Source organism: Panthera tigris, chromosome A2 (assembly GCF_018350195.1).
Source record: "Panthera tigris isolate Pti1 chromosome A2, P.tigris_Pti1_mat1.1, whole genome shotgun sequence".
NCBI classification, from domain to species: Eukaryota; Metazoa; Chordata; class Mammalia; order Carnivora; family Felidae; genus Panthera; species Panthera tigris.
In genome coordinates, this window is record NC_056661.1 from 16,810,472 (window position 1) to 16,835,936 (window position 25,465).

General features: G+C 43.3%; 1 protein-coding gene across 4 annotated transcripts in view; it reads left to right on the top strand.

The window, feature by feature from the left end:
• The window catches only part of PTPN23 (protein tyrosine phosphatase non-receptor type 23), a 35,299-nt gene that overhangs the window by 2,471 nt on the left and 7,363 nt on the right, over positions 1 to 25,465 (top strand). For 2 of the 4 annotated variants that reach the window (XM_042978810.1, XM_042978813.1), the window contains exons 2-6: positions 6,239 to 6,313; positions 24,001 to 24,128; positions 24,381 to 24,457; positions 25,109 to 25,158; positions 25,316 to 25,447. In XM_042978810.1, the coding sequence (XP_042834744.1) occupies positions 6,239 to 6,313; positions 24,001 to 24,128; positions 24,381 to 24,457; positions 25,109 to 25,158; positions 25,316 to 25,447 (462 nt within the window). Of the gene's footprint in view, positions 1 to 6,024; positions 6,041 to 6,238; positions 6,314 to 24,000; positions 24,129 to 24,380; positions 24,458 to 25,108; positions 25,159 to 25,315; positions 25,448 to 25,465 lie in introns of those variants that run through there. The other 2 variants (XM_042978812.1, XM_042978811.1) reach the window with 2 other exon arrangements.

Below are 25,465 nucleotides of genomic sequence, written 5' to 3' on the forward strand. Positions count from 1 at the left end.
GTGGGAACCTTCACCAATGACTTGGAGCTGAGAGGTAGAATTTAATGTAGAATACTAGGGTAAAAATGGTTCTGTTGAGGTCAACCTGTTGAGCACTATGCTGAGCCTTGGAAATACAGATGAATAAGAGACTGTTCTTTCTTTCTTTTTTTCTTTCTTTTTTAAAGAATTCAGTTTAGTAGAGGAAACTTAAAATTAAATGGTAATATTAGTGGAAGTGTATGTGCACTATACAGAAGTACCAGCCTAAGGAGGGGCCATCAGAGAAGGCTTGGTGGGTTTTGAAAGATGAATAGGAATTTTCTAGATAGCTAAAGGGCTTGTTTCTTTGTGAGGCCTGGGCTGTTGAAAAGACCTTTCATAGTGGTTAGTATTAGTTTTCGCTCCTGATGGACATGCCTTCAATTATGGAATAATGTGAAATAAGAGCCAAGAGAACAGCAAATGGTTTTGAGCTGCAGTGCCAAGCTTTAGGTGGGGATACCTGGACCCACATGATTTTTTAGTGGGAAAATGCTGCTGTCTTTTCACTTTGTTTCCCGTGCTTTGGAGCCCAGAGTGCTGACTCATTGGCAACTGATGAAGGCTGACCTATACTTTTCATCACTGAGTGATTTTGGGGACAGGTGTTGGTGTTTGAAGTTGTTTCCTCTTCTGGTCTCAAATACCTGCCTTTAATCAACTGCATTAGAGCTTAAGTCATGCTCACTTGGACTTAGGTGTTAACATCCATTTCTGATTCATTCATTGAACAAATAGTTACTGAGTGACTATATGTGCCAGCCCTGGGAATTCAGGGCTATATGTTATGATAAAAAGTCCTGCCTTCATGGAGCTTACCTTCTAGGGTCCACATGGTTATCTATCCTCAAGGGCAGATGTATCATGTAGTAGCCACCCTGCCAACTCAGTGACTTCTTGGCCTCTCTCCTCCCCACCCTTAGCTGGATTGGTTTCTAAATCTCCACTTTTCCACCAGGTTCCTCCAGAGAATCTGCCTACTATTCAAGGCCTGCCACCACTTGGCTTCAGCCTCCTTCTCTAATTCATTCCCCCAGGCCTCTCCTATAGGAACTTTCAGTCTCTTTTCCTTCCACATCTGGTCATTGTTCTTGCTCTGGTCCTTACTGGAATTCCTTTCTTCCTGTTCATCACTCAGGTTGAACCATACCTCCTCAGGGCCCCTTTATCTGCCTGGCTGTTATACCACACTCCTAAATTCAGACCAGGCCTACCGCTGTTAACACTCAGTTGACCTGCACCACAGAGTGCACACTCTTATTACCTCTTCTTACTGTTGATCTTATTCACATGTAGGTAAAGCCTCCTTTTCAGGTTTGTGGAATCCTCCCCGCTGCGATTTCTCATGGGATAGTTGACTCCTTTGAAACACTTGCTACATAGAAAAGGAAATCAAATGGCCAGAGGCCTAAAAGGGGGCCCTGCCTTCTCAACAGTGAGGAGCATGGGACATTGCCAATTACCTGTGGTGATGACCTGTCTTTTCTCTTACCACAGATCTGGAGTTACCGAGCCTGTCTGCCCACTGTGTTTTACAGCAGAATGGCTCCAGGAACAGATGACGTGCACTGTCCAGTTCATTCTTCTCTGATTTTTTTTTTTTTTTTTTTTTTGGGACAGAGAGAGACAGAGCATGAACGGGGGAGGGGCAGAGAGAGAGGGAGACACAGAATCGGAAACAGGCTCCAGGCTCCGAGCCATCAGCCCAGAGCCTGACGCGGGGCTCGAACTCACGGACCGCGAGATCGTGACCTGGTTGAAGTCGGACGCTTAACCGACTGCGCCACCCAGGCGCCCCCCATTCTTCTCTGATTTTAATCTCCTACACCAAAAGCCTGTATCCATTTCACTTGAGATTCTTTCCTTTCCTCGGGAAGTAATAAATACTTCTGTGTGGAGAATGCTTCATAAGTGTTGGATGAATGACCTAGTCTAGTTCTGGCACCTGCCACGAGATGTAACTTGAGTTGTCCTTGCTGGTGTTGTTTAGAAGAGATGTGGGAGAGATTCCTTGAGTGTAGAGACAGAGGTTAGACTAGGCGAGGATGAAACTCTGTTCTCATCCTCAGTGCTGTTGGCTTGTTATTTGGCTTTAGGTTTGCTGACACCAAGGGGCAATCCAACTCCTTTCTCTGAATAAAATTAATCTCATGTGAAATTCAGTAGCAAAGCATATATCGTATTGTATTTATTAATAATCCTATATGTGGGACTTAGTTTTGTGTGTATTTCCATGGACCAGCCCAAGGAATCCCCGATTTCCCCATATTTGAGTAAATCCTGCAAGTGGAGAAAAGAGAAATATATGTACAGTGAACGAAGGTAATGTTTACACCTGTGATGCCTTTTATTCTCTTTTCTTCTTGGATTATTGCTTTAATTAGTACCGTGAAATTCCAAGATGTTCTGTCAAATTAAGAGCAAAAGCTAAACACCGCCAGCATCTGGGGGTGGAGGTGGGGGAAGCATGCACAGAAGAATGAGAACATGCTAATTAATACAAGAGAAAGTGACACAAAAGGAATATCCCTGGGTCAGGAGTCAGGAAACCTGGCTTGGAGTTCTAGCACAGCCATTGCTGGTCTCTAGTTTCCATTTTTCCAGTCTGCAAAAGAATGGCAGGACCTAGGATGAATGTTTCTCATCTGTGATGAATGTGATCTTATCTGCCTACAAAATTCTGTGCCATTTGTTGCTCAGTAAAAGAGCAGAGTAGTATGGAAATAGCCTAGACATTGGAATCAGACCAACCTTGGTTTAGGTCCCATCCCTTCCACTTAATTGCTAGGTGACCTTCAGCTGCTACAAATGATTATATAACTAATCTGGTCCTCATTTTTCTCACCTATAAGATGGAAATAATATACCTCTTAAGCCTGTGAGAACAAGAATTAATGCATGTGAGTCCCTATGAGAGGTCTTGGCATACTGTATTGATATTTCTCTGGAAATGGCCTTTGTATTCTTATTGTTTGCACTTGTAACTCCTTCCTCTCTTCTCCACCACCCCCCCCCCCAGTGTCTCTGATCCTTAGACATGCTCTCAATTAACATAGACATGTCCATAGGTCTTATTGTTTCCTCAGAAAAGGATCCCCAACTTCTTCAAAGCCCGGCCGGGCTCTGGAGGTTCTCTGAGTCCTGTTGACCCTAACTACCTGTTGGTTGTGTGGGTGCGTTGGGGTCCTGTCATTGCCTTCTATGGTGGCAGTGACCTGCTGCTAGGCCTTCCATCTCAGATTGTCGGGAGCTTCACATCCTGACCAGACTTTGTTCTGAGCTCTGTAGAACACAGACTGCAAGATGGTCTCTGTTTTTTACTCTAGAACCTTCAGCCAGCCTTTTTCCTCTCTTTGGTGGGGGAGTGATCTGCAGTCATAGAGGACTCCATCAGAGTTTAAAAAATAACCTGGCTGCTCTGTTGTGGCTATGAGATTCACTATGTGGCTAGAGATTCATTTTCTCTAACTCTTTCCCCAGAATTATTTATGAGAACTGTATTAAAAATAGAGGGAATGAATTGGTCTAATGTGTGATTAAGAACCTGGGCTCTGAAACCCAAATGTTTGGGTTTTAGTTACTGTTCCATCAGTTATTAGTGCTGTGAACCCGGCAGATGCCCTGACCTCTTTGCCTCAGTTTGTTCATTTCCTCATCTGTAAAATGGTGATGATAATAGTATCTACTGCTTGGGGTTGTTACAGGGTTTGAGGAACGTTTTAGGTGCTCACCACAGAGCCTGGTCTGTGGCAGGAGCTCAGTCAGTTTTTGCTGCTGCTGATCTTAGAGGAGGAATGAGACAGGTAGAAGGTGACCTCTTAGGGACAGTTTGCTGGGGTTGGGGGCAGCCTTTCTCTCTCCTTCACCATGTGTGAACAGCAAGGACAGGTGTTTTTAGCGACGCCAGGAGAAGCCTTGTTTCTAAGACTCCAGTATCCCTCTATCCCATGGGGCCTCCGGGCTGTGTGTACTGTTACTCTAAAACCTCTTACCAAAAGGGAATTAATCAAGGAGTACATGCCCATTTTAGTCAAGTTCTACCTTACAGCCCAGGCCACACTTTATATTTATGGTGTTTGGAGGGCTGGTTGAGAAGAGGTTTGGCTAGATCCAAGCGAGGATTGTAAACCAGGAGCCCATAAACGGGCTTCAGAGTGTCTGCGAACTCCTAACATTGTTTGCACATTTTTGCGTTTGTGCATAGTCGAGCATTTCTAGGAAGATTTCTTTCATGGCTTTTATCATATTGTCAAAGGACTTACAGAAGGCCCTGTTGGGCAGAATGTCCCATCTTCTGAATTTTTCGGAGTGTCTCCTTTTAGTATTTTCAATTCGTTCATCCCTCCTCTGCATTTCCTGTAAAGGCAGCCATTTGCTGAGGATCTAACACATACTAATGAGGCCCCTGCTGTTCCTGACGCACTCATTGTTTGGTGTGGATTGGAGGGGTGTCACTGGCATGACCCTGCCACAAGGCACAGTCTGGTGCAGGCATGTTTGGAATGTAGAGAGAGCAGCAGCTGAAGTTCAAGGAAGTGACATTTCATCTGAGTCTTAATAGAGAAGAGGTGACAACATGGGGACAGGTATCGAGACCTGAGAGCAATTCCATAGGACTGTTGGCTGGGTGTCCCTGGAACATGCTAGCGGACAGTCTCTGAAGGCTGTTGGGAGCAGGTTGTGAAGAGCCCTGAACTCTGTGCCTAGGAGATTAGATTTGGACTTGGAGGCTTTGGGGAGCTACTGTTGCACATTCTTTTTAGATTACAATTTTTGTCTTTAGATTGCAACTCATTTCTCATAATCTCACTATCCTAAGAAAAGCATATTTTGGTTTATTTTTTTCCCCAGGTGCGTGTGTGTTTCAGAAGGCTCTGAAGTTAGGAGTGACATTGGAGTTGTGCTAGAAAGATCATTCTGGCCTCTAAGTAAGCGATAGCTTTGAAAGGGTTGCAAGAGGATAGAAAGGAGAGCTCATGGACACATGGGACTTTCAGGAGGTAAAGCCAACAGAAGAGTGGTCAGGGTCAGAGGTTTTGGGAGCGTGACTGGGTGACGCTGAAACAAATTCAGCAGTAGCCTCCCTTCTGTCTGTCCCACCTCTCCCTTTCCCTGCCAGGGCAGATAGGAGCTGTTCCACAGCCTTCCAGGTTTCCATGTGGCCAATTCCCTAGCCATGTGGCATAGGTCCTGGGAAGGGACCTCACAGCAGGTGAGTGGGCCACAGACATCGTGCGAGTGTGCTGCTGGACAGAAAGGCCACCTCTTTTCAGTCTTTGAACCTCAGGGAACCTGTGAGGTGGGCATCAGTGCTCAGTGTTGGTGGAATGGATGCATCTGCCCCCCTCCCCCCACCCAGATTGCTAACTCTGGGAACTGCAATGGCAGTAGTTCAGCTGCCTTAGCCTGTTGATCTTAGGTAAACAAGGGGTCTTTTGGCCCGGGCTCTGCCTCCAGACTGATGAGTGTGCTCATTGTCCTAGAGAGTCAGCTCCTGAGGTGAAGAGTGCTGTTGTGGGCGGGCGTGCCAGTCCCCTCTCTGATGCGGGCAGTGACTTTCCCGTCTCCTGTCTGGATCATTGCCATCACACGCCTGTGGGCCTGTCGTCATGTAAATCCTTTATTCTGTGGTGCTTTTTCCTAGCGAGAAGGGCTGGCTGGTGAAGAAGCCTTTGCACTCCCACTCTTACTTGGTATCTCTTGTCTGTGTTGGTTGTTGGGTTGGGATTATGGTTGTGATCTCAGAACACAGCAGGGTCCAGTCCTTGAAGGAGGCTTGAATTTGTGGCCTGTTTTGGGATGCTCAGTAGGATCCTATTTCAGCCAGCTAAGTTCCCCAATTCCTGACCTGCCAGAGTCCTGGACTTTACAAAGAGGGCAGTAGCATGACAAAGACCAGCCAGGGTGTTCACACAGGGTCATCCAGTGTTACTTTCCATTTTGCTCAAAGGTGGAGGCTCTCATGGTCAGCTTTTAGTGCTGCCCTGTTACTGAGGTAGAGTTCCCGGTGGACCAGGAGGTAAGCTCATGCTTGTGGGTCTGGACCCAATCCTGAGCCCTGACTTGTGACTTCCAAGGACTCTGGGCAGGAGTGGGAGCCGGGGAGTGTTTTGTATTCCTGGCTTACATATCTCTCTCTCTCTCTCTCTCTCTCTCTCTCTCTCTCTCTCTCTCTCTCTCTATGTGTGTGTGTGTGTCTCTATGTGTCTCTCTCTAGTTTGTCCTGAAGAATTATGGGGAGAACCCAGAAGCCTATAATGAGGAACTGAAGAAACTGGAGTTGCTCAGACAGGTAGGAGGATAGTATTTTTATGCACATATGAACAGGATTGGTTTGATAGGGAGGTAAAGAAACCACCTGGAACTGTGTTCTTCTTCTAATTTAGTATTTTTTCCTCTGTAAAAGCAGCAAAATTAATGATAGAAAAGTTTGAAAATGTAAAAAGTAAAAAAAATGTAAAAAGTAAAAGATAAACTTAAAAATCCTTCTCAGAAAGTTTTGCATATATATTTTATAATTTATACATATTTATATATAATTTATATACTTATATTTAAATGTGTATGTATGTTTATATACTATATATAATTATAACAAATATGTATGTTAAATTATATAAATATGTGCATGTGTATATGTGTATATATATATATATATATATATATATATACACACACACATATATGATATGATTGACCTTTTAACAACATGGGTTTGAATTGTGTGGGTCCACTTATATGCATTTTTTTTATAGTACAGTACTATAAATGTATTTTCCTTATGATTTTTTTAAAGTTTATTTATTTTGAGAGAGCGCATGCTTGCGTGCAAGGGACTGGCAGAGAGTAAGGGAGAGAAGGGATCACAAGCAGTCTCCATGCTGTCAGCACAGAGCCTGGCTTGGGGTTCGAACTCCCGAACTGTGAGATCATGACCTGAGCTGAAATCAAGAGTCCAGTGCTCAACCAACTAAGTCACCCAGATGCCCCTTCCTTGTGATTTAACACTTCCTTTTCTCTAGTTTCATTGTAAGAGTACAGTGTATAATACATATAACATACAAAATGTGTGTTAATTGACTGTTATCAGTGAGGCTCTGGTCAACAGTAGGCTATTAGTAGTTAAGTTTGGAAAGTCAGAAATTATAGTGGATTTTTGACTGCATGGGAGTCAGTGCCCCTACCCAGTACCCCCCTCACTGTTGTAAGTGTCAACTGTGTGTACTATATACAACCACAGTAGGATCATACACCACCCAGACTGCTCATGTGGTCTGCTTTTTTCACTTCATGTATTGTAGATTTGTTTCTGTATTGATGAAAGTAGAACAGTAGTATTTTTAATGTCCTGTAATCATCACATTGCACTGGAATTTAATTAGTCTTGTCTCAGAGAACATTAGGTTATTTCAGTTTTTGGCATTGTGAATATAATCCCTGTCTGCATTCTTGGGCACGTATGGGATTGTTTCTGTAGGAATTAGTGGGCAGATGGGATGCACTTGTTTTCATGTGCACCCCTAACTCTGATATACATGCCTACTCCTGCTGTTACTTTTCAATTCTGGTGGTCTGGTAGTTGAAAAGGGTATTTAATTTTAATTTTCAGTTATTTCATTAGTAGTAAGGTTTCACAGTTGTCAGTGTGTTTGTTGTATACCTTCTTTTAGGAATTGTCAATGTCCTTTGCCCATTTTTCTATTTTTTTTCATTAAAAATTTTTTTAATGTTTATTTATTTTTGAGAGAGAGAGTGTGCGAGCAGGGGAGGGGCAGAGAGAGAGGGAGACACAGAATCCGAAGCAGGCTCCAGGCTCTGAGCTGTCAGCACAGAGCCTGACGTGGGGCTTAAACTCATGAAGTGTGAGGTCATGACCTGAGCTGAAGTCGGCCACTTAACCTACTGAGCCATCCAGGTGCCCCTATTTTTCTATTCTATATAGGCATACCTTGTTTTGTTTTTTCTTTAAGACTTTTTTTTAAAAAAGCTTATGTATTTATTTTGAGAGAGACACAGAGTGAGAATGGGGGAGGGACAGAGAGAGAGAGTGAGAGAGACAGAATCCCAAGCAGGCTATGCATTGACAGTGCAGAGCCGGATGCAGGGCTTGAACCCACAAACCAAGAGATCACGATCTGAGCCGAAACCAAGAATTGGAAGCCCAACCAACTGAGCCACCCAGGCGCCCCTAGGCATGCCTTGCATTGTGCTTTGCTTTATTGTGTTTTTTTTTAAGATTTTGTTTTTAAGAATCTCGATAACCCAACATGGGGGGCTAGAACCCACCACCCCAAGATCAAGAGTCCCATGCTCCACCAACTGAGTCAGCCAGGCACCCCACTGATCTGTGATCAGTGATTTTTGATGTTACTATTGTAATTGTTTTGCGTACTACAAACTCCATATGAGACTGAACTTAATCAGTAAATGCTGGGTGTGTCTTATTGCTCTAACTGGCTGTTCCCCTGTCTTTCTTTCCTTGGGTCTCCCTGTTCCTTGGGACACAACAATGTTGATATTAGGCCAGTTAATAACCTTAAAATAACATCTAAGTTTTCAAGTGAAAGGAAGAGCCACATGTCTCTCATTTTTTTTTTTTAATTTTTTTTTTTTTAACTGTTATTTATTTTTGAGACAGAGAGAGACGGAGCATGAACGGGGGAGGGTCAGAGAGAGAGGGAGACACAGAATGTGAAACAGGCTCCAGGCTCCGAGCTGTCAGCACAGAGCCCGACGCGGGGCTCGAACTCACAGACCGCGAGATCGTGACCTGAGCCGAAGTCGGACGCTCAACCGACTGAGCCACCCAGGCGCCCCATCTCATTTTAAATCAAAAGCTAGAAATGATTAAGCCTAGGGAGGAAGGCATGTTGAAAGCCAAGATGGACTGAAAAGTTGAAAGGTAGGCCCCTTGCTCCAGTTAGCCAGGTAGCCAAGTGGTGAATGGAAAAGACAAGTTCTTGAAGCAAATTAAAAGTGCTCCTCCAGTGAACACGTGATTAATGACAGAACCACATCAGCCATTGCTGATGTGGAGAAAGTTTGAGTGGTCTGGATAGAAGATCAAACCAGCCACAACATTCCCTTCAGCCAAAGCCTCGTCCAGAGCAAAGTCCTTACTCTCTTCAATTCTGTGAAGGCTGAGAGAGGTGAAGAAGTAAAGTTTGAAACTAACACAGGCTGGTTCATGAGGTTTAAAGAAAGAAGCCATGTCCCTAACATAAAAATATAAGGTGAAGCAGCAAGTGCTGATGTAGAATCTGCAGCAAGTGATCCGGAAAGTTTGGTTAAGATAATTCGTGAAAGCAGCCACACTAAACAACGGATTTTCAATGGAGACAAAACTTAGCCTTCTGATGGAAGAAGATGCCATCTAGGACTTTGACAGCTAGAGAGGAGAAGTCAATGTCTGACCTCAAAGCGTCAAAGAACAGGCTGACTCTCTTGTTACAGGCTAATGCAGCAGGTGACTGTAAGTTGAAGCCAGTGCTCATTTACCATTCTGAAAATCCTAGGGCCTTTAAGAATTATGCTAAACATACTCTGCCCGTGCTGTATAAATGGAACAACAAAGCCTGGATGGCAGCACATGTATTTACAATGTAGTTTACTGTATTTTAAGGCTCCTGTTGAGACCTACTGCTCAAAAAAAAAAAAAAAAAAAAAAAAGATTCCTTTCAAGATATTACTGCTCATTGACAATGCACATGGTCACCCTAGAGCACTGATGGAAATGTACAAGATAAATGTTGTATTCGTGCTAACACAACATCTGTTCTGCAGCCCATGGATCAAGGAGTAATTGTGGCTTTCAAACTTATTCTTTAAGAAATCCATTTCTTTTTTTTTTTTTTTTTTTTTTAATTTTTTTAAGTGTTTACTTATTTTTGAAAGAGAACATGAGCAGGGGAAGGGCAGAGAGAGAGGGAGACACAGAATCTGAAGCAGGCTCCAGGCTCTGAGCTGTCCTCATAGAGCCTGATGTGGGGCTCAAACCCATGAACCGTGAGATCATGACCTGAGCTGAAGTTGGATGCTTAACCGACTGAGCTACCCAGGTGCCCCTCCTGTTTTTATTTTTTAATTTTTTAAATGTTTTTTTTTTTTTTATTTTTGAGAGAGAAAGAGACAAGCATGAGCAGGGGAGGGGTAGAGAGAGAGGGAGACACAGAAGCTGAAGCAGGCTCCTCCTGGCTCTGAGCTGTCAGCAGAGAGCCCAATGCAGGGCTTGAACTCACGAGCCATGAGATCATGACCTGAGCTGAAGTCAGCTGCCTAACCAACTGAGCCACCCAGGCGCCCCTTTAAGAAAGATATTTCTAAGGCTATAGCTGCATAGATAGTGATTCCTCTAATGGATCTGGGCGGAGTAAAATTGAAAACCTTCTGGAAAGGGTTCACCATCCTAGATGCCATTAAGAACAGTCATGATTCCTGGGAAGAAGTCAAAATGTCAACATTCATGGGAGTTTGGAAGAAGTGGATTCCAGCCCTCACAGATGACTTTGAGGGGCTCAAGACTTTAGTGGAAGAAGTAACCACAGGTGTGGTGAAAACAGCAAGAGAACTGGAAGTGGAGCCTGAAGATGGGACTGAAGTGCTGTGATCTCATGATCAAGCTTGAATGGATGAGGAGTTGCTTCTGATGGATGAGCAAAAACAAGTTTCTTGAGCTGGAATATACTGGTGAAGATGCTGTGAAGATTGTTGAAATGACAACAAAGGATTTAGAGTATCATGTACGCTTAGTTGATAAAACAGCAGCGGGACTTGAGAAGATGGACTCCGGTTTTGAAGGAAGTTCTATTGTGGGTCAGATGTTCTCGAGTAGCATTACACGCTACAGAGAAATCGTTCTTGAAAGGAAGAACCAGTCAGTGCGGCAAACTTCACTGTTGTCTTGGTTAAGAAATTGCCACAGCCGCCCAGCCATCGGTGACCACCACCCTGATCAAGTCAGCAGCCATCAGTGTGGAGGCAGGACCATCCACCAGCAAAAAGATTACAACTCACTGAAAGCTTAGATGATGGTTAGCATTTTAGCAATAAAGTGCTTTAAAAAAAATTTTTTTTTTAACATTTATTCATTTTTTGAGAGGCAGAGTGAGACACAGTATGAACAGGGGTGGGGCAGAGAGAGAGGGAGACACAGAATCTGAAGCAGGCTCCAGGCTCTGAGCTGTCAGCACAGAGCCCGATGTGGGGCTTGAACTCACGAACTGTGAGATCGTGACCTGAGCTGAAGTCGAATGCTTAACCGACTGAGCCACCCAGGTGCCCCAATGAAGTGCTTTTAAATTAAGGTATGAACTTTTTAAAGATCTAATGCTACTGCACACTTAATAGACTACAGTGTAGTATAAACATAACTTTTATATGCACTGGGAAACCAAAAAATTCATTTTGACCCACTCTATTGTTTTGGTCTGGATCTGAACCTGCAATATCTCTGATGTGTGCCTTTACCTTTCTTCTTACTACTTTATAAGACTTATTCACACATTAATGGTATTGCTCCTTTATCTTCTATGATACAAATTTTTTTCAGTTCATTGTTTTTGTTTATTATGTTTTTAGTGCACACTTCAGATTTTATATATAAATGTGTAAGGTCCATCCCATCCTTCCTTTTACCTGGCTTTGCTATGCACCCAGAAAAGCTTTGTCACCCATGTAAAATTGTGAGCAGTTACATATGTTCTGCTAGTACGTGTACTGGTTGATTTTTACTTAAGTCTTTATATGACATATATTTAAGTATATGATAGGTAAGGGGAAGCTTGTACTTTAACTTTTTCTCCATATGTTTTCTACTTGTTGGAAACACTCTTATACTGAATTCTTATATATACTTTAAGTCTTTTCAGAATTTCCTGTTCTCTTCCACCATGTATCTGCCTGTGACAGGTCCACAGTATTTTAAATATTGTATCTATTGTAGTTTTTCTATCTGCTAAGACTAATTCCTGGTGATAACTTTTCTTTTTCAAGTTTTCCAAGGCTATTCTCAAATGAGTATTTCTCAATGAACTTAGAATCTTTTTGTCAAGTTCTGCAGAATAGTGTTGGGAATTTTGTGAGCTCATACACCTTACAGGTTGATGAGATAGAATTAATATCTTTATGAGGTTGCTCTTCTCTGCATTTCTTCATATATATTACATACACACACACACACACACACACACGTGTGTGTGTGTGTGTGTATCTTTTTTTTTTTTTCCTCCCCAGGCTTCTCAGTAAAATTTCCTTCATGTAGGTTTTTCACATGTCTTGTTGAGTTTATTTCCAGATTTTTTTGGTTGTTGTTGCTATTGAGTGTCCTTCCCCATTCTATTATATATATTTTTCACCTGTTAAGAGTTGGTGTAGAGAAAAGCAACTGAGCAATTTAAGTTTAGTTATTTATATATTTGTAAGTAATCTTTACATCCAATGTGTACTCAGACTCAAGACCCTGAGATCGAGAATTGCAGTCTCCTCAGACTGAGCCAGCCAGGTGCCCCTCCATCGCAGATCCTATCCATACATTTTTCTATTTGGTTAACATTTTACCAGTCCTTGCTAGTACTAATTTCTGAATAGCTGATATAGAGAATGTTGGTAGTCTATGGGAATGCAAGCTGGTGCAGCTACTCTGGAAAACAGTATGGAGGTTCCTCAAAAACTAAAAATAGAACCACCCTGTGACCCAGCAGTTGCACTACGAGGCATTTATCCACGGGATACAGGTGTGCTGTTTCGAAGGGACACCTTCACCCCCATGTTTATAGCAGCACTATCAACAATAGCCAAAGTAGGGAAAGAGCCCAAATGTCCCTCAATGGATGAGTGGATAAAGAAGATGTGGTATATATATACAATGGAGTATTACTCAGCGATCAAGAAGAATGAAATCTTGCCATTTGCAACTACGTGGATGGAAATGGAGGGTATTATGCTGAGTGAAATTAGTCAGAGAAAGACAAAAATCATATGACTTCACTCATATGAGGACTTTAAGGGACACAACAGATGAACATAAGGGAAGGGAAACCAAAATAATATAAAAACAGGGAGGGGGACAAAACAGAAGAGACTCATAAATATGGAGAACAAACTGAGGGTTACTGGAGGGGTTGTGGGAGGGTGGATGGGCTAAGTGGGTAAGGGGCACTAAGGAATCTACTCCTGAAATCATTGTTGCACTATATGCTAACTAATTTGGATGTAAATTTAAAAAAATAAAAAATAAAAAAAATGTTGGTAGTCTAATTGAAAATACATCCAAAGTTAACAGGTCACTTGTGTACTAAAAAGTCACGAGTACTATTGGTTTATTGCAAGGATGACTGCTTAGATATGTGGCCGGTGATAGACAAGAAAATACTAACAGCTAATGATTTTTACAGCATGTATGTACATCTCTGAGACCTGAGCTCAGTCAAGCCAGTACAGACTTCAGACCTTCAGACTTCAACAAAAATCCCAGGGGGAAACACGTCTTAACAACAGTGCATAAAATGATTAGGAAGATAATATATAAAAATATATTATTTGTAATTTGTTAGAAACCTTATTACAAGGAACTTACCTGACTTTTAAAAAATATTAAAAAATTTTTTTCATTGTGGTAAAATACAGGTAATGTAAAATTTAGCATCTTAAACATTGTTTTTTACAGCTTTATTGAGGTATCATTTGTATACCATAAGATTTACTCAATTTAAGTGTACAGTTCAATGAATTTTAGTAAATTTATGGAGTTAATGCAGCTTTCATCACAGTCTAATTTTAGAACATTTGTGATATCCCCAAAAGAAACTTCTTGCCCATTTGTGGTCATTCCCTGTCCCTATTCCCAGTCCAGACAGCCACCAGTCTGCCTCTCCTTTTCCAGAAATTTCTCAGAACTCCTTTAGCCTCAGTTTCTTTGTCCAAAAAATGGGTTTCCCGATGATCCTTACTTCATTTTATCATTGTGTGGATTAGGTGAGATAATCCAGTATCGGTCCATTGTCTGGTATTCAGTAAGCACTCAGTGAGTATTAGCTATCATTATTATTTTACCTAGCTATCTGCAATCCTTAGGGATTAAACCTGCCATGTTTTCTTAGATCTAAAATATTAAATCAGATTTACTCAACTGCCTTTTTTTTTTTTAACTGAACTTTAAACTACTTTTATTTATTTTTTAAGTTTACATCCAAGTTAGTTAGCATATGATTTCAGGAGCAGATTCTTTAATGCCTCTTACCCATTTAGCCCGTCCCCCCTCCCATCACCCCTCCAACAACCCTCTGTTTGTTCTCCATATTTAAGAGTCTTATGTTTTTGTCCTCCTTCCTGTTTTTATATTATTTTTGCTTCCCTTCCCTTATGTTCATCTGTTTTGTATCATAAAGTCCTCACATGAGTGAAGTCATATGATATTTGTCTTTCTCTGACTAATTTCGTTTAGCATAATACTCTCTAGTCCATCCATGTAGTTGCGAATGGCAAGATTTCATTCTTTTTGATTGCCAAGTAATACTCCATTGTATATATATACACCACATCTTCTTTATCTATTGATGGACATTTGGCTCTTTCCATACTTTGGCTATTGTTGATAGTGCTGCTATAAACATGGGGGTGAATGTGTCCTTTCGAAACAGCACACCTGTATCCCTTGGATAAATACCTAGTGCAATTGCTGGGCCGTAGGGTAGTTCTATTTTTAATTTTTTGAGGAACCTCCATACTATGCTCCAGGGTGGCTGCACCAGTTTGCATTCCCATCAGCAGTGCAAAAGAGATCCTCTTTCTCTGCATCCTCACCAACATCTGTTGTTGCCTGAGTTGTTAATGTTAGCCATTTTGATACGTGTGAGGTGGTATCTCATTGTGGTTTTGATTTGTATTTCCCTGATGATGAGTGATGTTGAGCATCTTTTCATGTGTCAGTTGGCCATCTGGATGTCTTCTTTAGAGAAGTGTCTATTCATGTGTTTTGCCCATTTCTTCACTGAATTATTTGTTACTTAGATGTTGAGTTTGATAAGTTCTTTCCAGATTTTGGATACTAACCCTTTAGTTCATATGTCGTTTGCAAATATCTTTTCCCATTCCGTCAGGTGCCTTTTACTTTTGCTGATTGTTTCCTTTGCTGTGCAGAAGCTTTTTATTTTGATGAGTCCCACATCTTAAGCATTTTGTGTGTGTGCATCGTAACCATTTTTAAGTGTATAGCGTTGTTAAGTACGTTTACATTGTCATGCAACCAGAACTCTTCATCTTGTAAAACTGACACCTTGCACCCATTAAACAACAAATCCCCATTCCTGCTTCCCACACCCTGGTAACTACTGTTCCACTTTCTGTCTCTGTGAATTTGACTACTTTACTACTTGACATAAGTGGACTTACATAGTATTTATCTTTTTATAACTGGCTTATTTCATTTGGCAAAATATCCTCAAGGTTCCTCTGTGTTTTAGTATGTTTCAGAATTTCCCTTTTTCAGGCTGAGTAATGTTTCATTGTATGTACATACCACATTTTGTTTATTCATTTATCCATTGATGGACACATGGGTTGCCTCCACCTTTAGCCTATTGTGAATAATGCCACCGTGGGTGTGGATGGGTTGTATGTGTAATGCTCATGTACAAATATCTGTTTGAGCCCCTGCCCTCAATTCTTTGAGTATATATCCAGAAATGGAATTGCTGGTTCATATGGTAATTCTATTTGTAATTTTTAGAGGAACCTCCATACTGTTTTCCACGGCAGCTGCACCTTTATATTTCCACCAACAGTGTACAAGGGTTCCAGTTTCTCCACATCCTTGCCAGCATGCATTATTTTCCATCTTTTTTATAGTAGTCATCTTGAGGAATGTGAGATGGTATCTCATTGTAGTTTTGATTTTGCATTTCCCTAATGATCAGTGTTGTTTAGTATCTTTTCATGTATTGTGTATCTGCTTTGGAGAAATGTCTATTCAGGTCCTTTGCCCATTTTTGAACAGAGTTTCTGTTGTTATGTCGTAGTTCTTTATATATTCTGGGTATTAACTCCTTATCAGATACATGACTTGCCAATATTTTCTCCTATTCCATGGGTTGCCTTTTCACTCTGTTGATTGTGTCCTTTGATAGTCAGAAGTTTTACATTTTGATGTAGTCCTGTTTATCTGTTTTTTGTTTCCTGTGCTTTTGGAGTTCTACTCAAGAAATCATTGCCAGATCCAATGTCACAAAGATGTCCTTCCTTTGTTTCTTCTCCTTTGTTTCTTCTAAGAGTTTTATAGCTTCAGCTCTTAAATTTAGGTCTTCGATCCATTTTAGGTTTATTTTTGTAAATGGTATAAGGTAAGGGTCCAACTTCATTCTTTTGCATGTGGATTATAGTTTTCCCAGCACCGTTTGCTCAAAAGACTGTCCCCTGTTGAATGGTCTTGGCACCCTTGTCAAAAATCATGTGACCCCATGTATTAGTTTACTATGGCTGCCATAATAAAGTACCACAGACTGTGGCTTAAATAACAGAAATTTAGTTTCTCACAGTTCTAGATGCTGGAAGTCTGAGATCAAGGTGTTGATAGGGCTGATTTCTTCTGAGGCCTCTCTCTTGAGCTTGTGGATGGCCATTTTCTCGCTGTATCTTCACATAGTTGTCCTTCTGTGCATGTCTGTGTCCTAATCTCTTCCTATAAGGACAACAGTCCTATTGGACTAGTGCCCATTTGTATAATTTCAGTTTACTTTACCTCTTTTAAGGCTTTATCTCTAAATACAGTCACATTCTGAGATAATGAGGGGGGTAGGACTTCAACATATCAATTGGGGGCAGTACAGTTCAGCTCATAACATCATATATGCAAGGGTTTATTTCTGGGTTCTTTCCTCTCTTTCATTGGTATATATGTCTCTTTATGCCAGTATCACATTGTTTCAATTATTGTAGCTTTGTAATAAGTTTTGAAATTAGCAGTTGTGAGGGGCGCCCCCGGGGTGACTCTCAGTTGGTTGATTGTCTGACTTTGGCTCAGGTTGTGATGTCATGGTTTATGAGTTCAAGCCCCGCATCGGGCTCTCTGCTGTCAGCCTGGAAGCCCACTTCAGATCTTCTGTCCCCCTTTCTCTTTGCCCCTCCCCCACTGGCACGCCCGCACACACGTGCTCTCTCACACAAAAATAAAACATTTACAAAAATGTTTTTTTAATTAATTGTGAAATCTTTAGCTTTGTTCTTCTTTTTCAAGATTGTCTTGGCTCTTTGGAGTCCCTTGAGATTCCATATGAATTTTAGAATGGATTTTTCTCTTTCTGCAAAAAATGCCATTGGGATTCGGATAAGGATTTCAGTGAATCCCTAAGGATCAAAAATCCAAAAAAGTAGATCATTTTGGGGGAGGTTTGCCACCTTAGTATTAAATTTTTTTAATACATGAATATGGATATCTACCCATTTATTTATGTCTTTAATTTTAAAGTTTCTGGCAAAATTTTGTAGTCTTTTGCGTTCTTGGTTAAGTTTACTTCTGTGTAATTCTTTTTGATGCTATCGTAAATGGAATTTTTTTTTAATTTCATTTTCTAATTGTCCATTGTGGTTATATACAAACAAATGAATTTTGTGTACTGATTTTTTTATTCTGCAATTTTGCTGAATTTATTTCTAACAGGCTTTTTATGAACTCTTTAGGGCTTTCTATATATAAAATCATGTCTGTATACAGAGATAATTTTTGCTTCCTCCTTTTTAATTTAGATGCCTCTTATTTCTTTTTTTTGCCTGATTGCTCTGGCAATCCAGTATGATGTTAAATAGAAGTTGTACAAGTGGGAAGCCTGTCTTATTCCTAGTCATAGAGGAAGAGCTTTCAGGCTTTTACCAGTTTGATACGATGTTAGTTAAGAGTTTTTCACATATGGCCTTTATTATGTTGAAATAGAGGAACTTAACTGACTTTTAAAGAAGGTGACACTGTTCTTAGCAAATTTGTCCAAAAGGTGAAATATCTCACTACTCTGTTTCAAAGAAGTTAAAAACCACTTTTCCTATTTGAATAACAAAAAGTTGAAATAAAAATTTTACTTACAATTTCAAAGTGTAGGAGATTGTATCTTTCTCCCAAAGCAGGGATAATTGCTTTTTGGTTTTTTTTCTTGTTTTATTTTAGAGAGAGAGCACACGAGCATGTGCCAGTAGGAGGGTGCAGAGAGAAAGAGAATCTTACTCAGGCCCCACAGCCAGTGTGGAGCCAAATGTGCTACTTGATCCCATGACCCTGGGATCATGACCTGAGCCAAAATAAAGAGTCAGACACTCAACTGACTAAGCCACCCTGGTGCCCCAATGGCCATGTTTATATATACTAAAGAGGTAAACTGTGTATAAATTGAATTTTTTCCTTTTTTTGAAATATATTAGTCTCTTATGTAGAAAACAAAAAGTGGAGTCACACATCTTTGTTAAAATAATTTTAGCTTTTATAATTGCCCACGTATGTACATTTACTGCGATCTTTATTTCTTCATTGGGCTTCAGGTTACTATAAGGTGTCCTTTTGTTTTAGCAGTTCTTGCCGGGTAGATCTGGTGGCAGTGAATTTGCTCAGCTTTTGTTGATCTGGGAATGTCCTAATGTCTCCTGAGTTTTGAAGGACAGTTTTGCTGGATATAGGATTTTTGTTTGCAGGGTTTTTTTCTTTTCTTTGTCTTTTTTTAAAGTAGGGCTCCATGTCCAGTGTGGAGCCCAGTGCAGGGCTTGAACTCAGATCAAGACCTGAGATCAAGACCTGAGCTGAGGTCGAGTTGGATGCTTAACTGACTGAGCCACTCAGGCGCCTTAGCAGGCGTTTTTCTTTCAGTTCTTTGAATGTATGGATCTACTGCCTCTGGTCTCCAGAGTTCCTGGTGAGAGATCTGAGAATCTCTTTGAGGATCCCCTGTATGTGATGAGTCGCTTCTCTCTCGCTGCTTTCCAGATTCTCCGTGTCTTTGGCTTTTGACAGTTGACTACAGTGTGTCTTGTGTGGGTCTTTTGAGTTCATCCTGCTTTGAGTTTTTTAAGTTTCACGTCTTTCACCTAAGGAGTTTTAGGCCATTATTTCTTCAAATGTTTTCTCTGTCCCTTTCTTTCTTCTTTTTCTGGGATTTCTACAGTGCTTTTGTTGGTCTGCTTGAAGATGTCTTCACAGGTCCCTTAGACTGTGTTCACTTTTATTCAGTATTTTTTCTTTCTGTTCCTTAGACTTGGTAATTTCAGTTGTCCTATTGTCAAGTCCACCGATTCTTTTGTCTGCCTGTGCAGATCTGCTTTTCAGTCTAGTGGTGAATTTTTCAGTGTAGTTATAGTACTTTGCAGCTTCAGATTTTTTTTTTTTTGTTTCTTTTTACATTTTCTCTTTGTTGATATTTGCATCTTTCCTTACATTGTTTTCTTGGCCTTCTCTACATCTTCCTTTAGTTCTTTGAGCATCTTCTTTTTAAAATTTATTTCTATTTTTATTAATGTTTATTTTTGAGAGAGTAAGCACACAAACTGGAGAGGGAGGGAGGGAGGGGGAGAGAGAGGGAGAGAGAGGGAGAGAGAGAGAGAGAGGATCCGAAGCAGGCTGTGTGCTTTCAGCACAGAGCTCAGTGTGGGGCTCAAACTCACAAAGCATGAAATCATGATCTGAGCCAAAGTCGGATGCTTAACCAGCTGAGCCACCCAGGTGCCCCAGTTCTTTGACCATCTTTAAGATAGTTGTTTTAAAGTATTTGTCTAGTACATCTACCACCAAGTCTTCTTCAGGAGCAATTTTTTTTTTTTTTTAAGTTAATGTATTTTGAGAAAGTGCAAGCAGGGGAGGGGCAGAGAAAGAGGGAGAATCTCAAGCAGGCTCCGTGCTGTCAGTACAGAGCCCCAATGGGGGGCTCAAACTCATGAAGCAGTGAGATCTTGAGTTGAAATCAAGAATTGGACACTCAACCAACTGAGCCATCCGGGTGCCCCTTCAGGGACAATTTCTGGTTTTTTGTTTTGTTTTGTTTTTCCATTTGAATGGGCCACACTTTCCCTTTTTTTTTTTTTTTTTTTTTTTTTGTTTGTTTGTTTTTTTGTATGCCTGGTACTTTTTTGTTGAAAACTGGACATTTGAACCTAATGATGCGGTGACTCTGGAAATCAGAATCTCTCCCTTCCTCGGGGTTTGCTGGGCTTTTTGTTTTTTGTTTTTTGTTGTAGCCTGTGTGTCAAGAATTAGCTGAGGTTTAGGGGTGCCTGGGTGGCTCAGTCACTTAAGCATTCACCTTCAGCTCATGACCTCATGACCTCATGGTTCATGAGTTCAGGTTCTGCGTTAGGCTCTGTGCTGACAGCTCAGATTCTGGAGCCTGCTTCGGATTCTGTGTCTCCCTCTCTGTCTGCAAACCTCCCCCCACCCCCTCCACCCTGGTTTGCACTCTCTCTCTCTCTCTCTCTCAAAAATAAATATCAAAAAGAAAAAAAGAAAAAGAATTAGCTGAGGTTTCTGAACTTAAGGTCTTCTCAAGTCTTCTAAGCCTGTGCCTTTCCCTGGATGTGCATGGTGACTTTCTCATTTCCCCTGTGTATATGGTTGCTTTCGAATGTCAGTCTGGCTCCCACATGTCAGTCTGGCTCACAGAAGGGAAAAAAGACAAATGGAGGGGTGAGTGGAAGGAGAAGTACTGTTGTTTTATTTATTAAAAATGTTTGTTTATTTTGAGAAAGAGTGCTTGTGAGCAGGGGAGGGGCAGAGAGAGAAAGAGAGAGAGAGAGGGAGGGAGGGAGAGAGAGAATCCCAAGCAGGCTCTGCGCTGCTAGCATAGAGCCTGACATGGGGCTCAGACTCCCAGACCGTGAGATCACGACCTGAGCCAAAATCAAGAGTCGGGCACTCAACCGACTGAGCCACCCAGGTCCCCCAGCACTGGAGCTTTAAATCCCCTTTGAAGTCACTTCCACCTGAGGGAAGGTGCAGCAGTGGAGGGAGGTGTTTGTCCACCTTCCCCTTTGCTCCTCTGAGATCGGAAGCAGCAGTCCGTGATCAGAGCACAGATGTCCCGTATTTGGAGGACAGAGTCCTTGCTGCCTACTCTGGCTCCCACAGACTGTGCAGGCTGCTCCAGAAACACGTGCAGGGCTGGGGGCTGGGTAGCTGCTACTGTGCCAGGAGCTAAAATTCACCAAAATTTACCACCTAAGCCTTCCTCTGTGAGCTACAAGCCTTCAGTAGACTCCAGAGCTCCAAAATAGTCACCTCAGACAGATTCCACCAGTGCCATTGTTGTCTTGGTGGGCACAGGTTTCTGCTGCTTCCTCCTCTTCCACTTCCCAGAATATTCCTCATAAATTTTTTAAAAAGGTTTTACTTGGACAGTTTGCAAACAGTGAGAGAATCTTAACCCCCAGGACTGCCACCATTTTGTGTGCGCATGCCACGCCCTGGGAGCAGCACTCCTCCCGGTCTCCGAAACCTCTTCTGCGGCACATTCTTTCAGGTGTGGGGCAGGCGGCCTGCACAGAGCAGTGGGCTGGAGAGCACCGGCCCAGGACCCAAGGCTCTTCCCAGGCCCTGGGAGGACAGAGACTAGGATAGCTACTTCCTCTAGCCGGGACTTGATTTTTTTTATCCAGAAAGTGTGAGAATTGGACTGGATTTGTGTTTCTTCAGCAAACAAACTGTTGTGTATAATCCAGACCAAAAAACCTCCCAAGTTCAGCAGTACATGAAGCGAAAATAAGAGTTTAAATTAGGAGGGGAGGGTGGGTGAGGGGTACTGAGGAGGGCACCTGTTGGGATGAGCACTGGGTGTTGTATGGAAATGAATTTGACAATAAATTCCACGTTAAAAAAAATTAAAAAATAACTAAATTATTACAGCAATTTTTTAACACTGGTCTAGTGAATTACAGAAAATGTGTCAAAGCAGAGAGACATGCAAAGCAGAGTCAGCATAAGTGAAGTTAAGCTTTTACCATGACTCTGTGATTTGCAGTTCAAATGGAGGGTGGATATAATTTGGGAAGCTATAGGCAACCCTCTTTGTGCGATCTGGCCCCAGTTTCCTCACCTGAAAAGCAGGGGCTGGGAGAGTCGTCCTCTGAGAAGACCTTCCAGTTGTAACTCCGAAATTCTCAGTTCTGTGACTGCAGGGCATAAAGCTGGCAGGCGTGGTGAGGGGCTCATGAGGGTGATGGGAGTGCTGCGGCTTCAGAGCTTCCTTTCTGACTCCTGTTCTGCTTGGCTCCTCCGTGTGTAGGCGACAGAGAACATGGCAGGTGGGACACGGAGGGCCGCGTTTCTTGGCTGGATTAAAAGTGCCAGTGGAGTTGTGTGGCTTGGAGGGAGGCTCCGTTGCTTCAATTGTCTCCCAAAGATGGTGTTAGGAAGTACAAAGACAAATCTTCTCTATTTTAACCTTTTTGTATGCGCTTTATCGAGTATTTTAAAAAATGTGTAGCTAGCACATCAGATTTGTTGTTTCAAAGAGGTGGCTGCTTAAGATGTGGCTCCCGCTTTGAAAAATGGCGTCAGCCTAAAGGGAAAGGTTATTAAGTCCCCATGGTATTTGATGACAGCAGAGGTTCTGATGGGGAGGGGGTGGTGACTAGATTCCAGACGCCCTGGCCCTGGCCTGAGGGACCGGTCACACCTTACCAGCATGGCCGTGAGCCTTCGCCTTGCTCTGCGCCCTCTGGAGGCTGCTCCACAGGGGAGCTTACATTCCTGCTCCGAGGGGACGATGGGGCCCGGGGGAGAGCTGCTGAGTGGGACGGGCCCCAGCTCTCCCTTCTGAGGCAGGGGTCTTGGAGCCCAGCTCCACAGGGTGGTGTCCTGGAGGGTTTCTTCTAGCAGGTGGTGCTGGCCAGCTGTGCCCTGGAGTCCGGGGGTGGGGGGGCTGGTTCACCCAGCTGGGGGGCGAGGGCATGCACAGTGCCTCCGGCCCAGCCCTTTTTTGTGTTGGGCACTTGCTTCTTGGAGAGTATGTTGTCTACTCTTCTCTTTGAGCACAGGTTTTGTCTGCTTTGTTTTGTTTCCCCAAAATGGGAAAAGTTTTGTTTTTTATAAAGAGTAAAAGTATTCAATATAAAAAATAATTAAATACATATCTCTATGTATATAGAGAATAGGATAAATTACTTAGACCCAGTGGTAATCATGTAACATTTTGGTGTATAACCTTCTAGAATCTTTTGTCTTTGTGTATATACCTAGTTGGCTCTCATTATCTACGTAATTTTACATAAATGAAATCATACTGCTCATCTGTTACTTTTTTTTCCCCCAACGATAAATATGTCATAAACATCTAAACATAATAGAGACTCTTGTCTTCAGCCTTTGTGGCTGTAGAGTATTCTCTTTTGTGGGTAGGTGTGACATAATTTATTTAAACAGTTCTCCTTAATGGAAATTTTGGTGGCATCCAGTATTTGGCCCTGTTAATAATACTGTGATAAATACCCTGTGTGTTCATCCACGCATTTGCTTTACTGGGTATCTTTTACTGTAGGTTTTAGATACAGAACTGTGGGTCAGCATTAAGTACTTTAATGTTTTTTTCCTAGTATTTATTTTTTTTGAGAGCAGCGGGGAGGGGCAGAGAGAGGCTAGGGGTGGTGGGGCACAGAGGATCTGAAGCAGGCTCTGAGCTGACAGCAGACAGCCTGATGTGGGGCTGGAACTCACAAACCCTGGGATCATGACCCGAGTTGAAGTCAGATGCTTAACTGAGCCACCCAGACACATCGTACATTAACATTTTTAATGTACGTTTTAAAACTGCCTTCCAGAAAGGTGGGACTGAGCCAGCCAGCCAGCCCTGGCTGGTGGGATGGGTGTTGAACAACTACAGGTTTAGCTGTGGGCTTTCTTTGCATCCCTTGGAGTGTGCAGTCTCCTAGCTCAGATGTATGTTTCTTGGGCATCTGTGGGCAGACAGACCTGCCTGTACTCTACCCCAAATGATGGCAGGCCTGCTTCTCCCATCTGCCCCCCAGAATGCGGTCCGTGTCCCACGGGACTTTGAGGGCTGCAGTGTCCTCCGCAAGTACCTAGGCCAGCTCCACTACCTGCAGAGTCGGGTCCCCATGGGCTCGGGCCAAGAGGCCGCTGTTCCTGTCACCTGGTAAGAGCTGGCAGGCAGGGCTGGGGGGAGACTGGAGGGTGCCTGGGCAGCCCAGGGTGTTTGGATGGTGGGGGTGTCCCTTCCCTTTACTCTCCTTCCCGCCCCCTTCCTTGCTGCCGAGGATGGGGAGTGGCTTGGTGTGGTCTCCCCACGCCTCCCTCTGACCTGCAGTGGGGTAGCTGGTCCCATCACCTGGCCTCAAGGTCCCGGCCAGCTCCTTCCCTTAAGATGATGGGGGTGGCCTGTCTGCAGGACCGAGATCTTCTCTGGCAAGTCTGTGGCCCATGAGGACATCAAGTATGAGCAGGCCTGCATTCTCTACAACCTCGGTGAGCTGCCTAACCCCTTCTCCATGTCCCTACCTCCCAGGCCCGCCAACCTAGGATCTCAGCTCAGCAGAAAGTCACAAAGGCAGTGTGCTCATGGACAGAAGGTCCCCGGATTCTGACCCCTTCACTGCCTCCCCCATAGCTCTGCCAGCACCTCTTTTCTGGGCCGTGGGCAGCCACCTGCTGGGGAGAAGCTCCACTGGGCTGGCTGCCACATGGTGTCGCTGCTGTGTGCTCTGGCCAGGAGTAGCGACCTGTCTTCATAGACTGGACAGCACTGCCTTGGCTTCTGGTTGGTCTCAGCTAGCCCTGATGACTTGGCCTTAGTGTGGCTCAGGGGAGGCACCTGGGGAGCCCCAGAGTCCTGTGTAGGCACCCCTGGGGCTTCAAGACTGGACCTGTAGGCTAGGGGCTATGGATGGGAGCTCCTCCTTCCAACACCCACACCTCTGCCTGGTGTAGAGCAGCAGACTGAGGGGCCAGGCTGGACTTCTGAGTGTGTCCTTGGGCCAGCAGCCCCAGTTTTCAGATCCCTGTTTTCCTGACTGTGAGTGACAACACTGCCCCCTCTGCCTTACACTTGACAAAGGTGTGGGCAGCCTGGGGAGCGGCCCCGGGCCAGCCCTGACACCATGTTCTCTGACTCCCCAGGGGCACTGCACTCCATGTTGGGGGCCATGGACAAGCGGGTGTCTGAGGAGGTGAGGAGGGGAGGGGCAGCGGGTGGGACAGAGGACATAACCCAGGAGGGGTGCTGAGCGTCCTTCACCCCCAGAGTTTGCGTCCTGTCCTGCGGGAGTGGACACGGGCAGCTGTCTGGCTCTGCCTCTGGCCATCCTCCGCCTCTTCCCCTCCCAGGGCATGAAGGTCTCCTGCACTCACTTCCAGTGCGCGGCAGGCGCCTTTGCCTACCTGCGCGAGCACTTCCCTCATGCCTACAGCGTTGACATGAGCCGCCAGATCCTCACTCTCAATGTCAACCTCATGCTGGTGAGGAGGTGCCCTTGT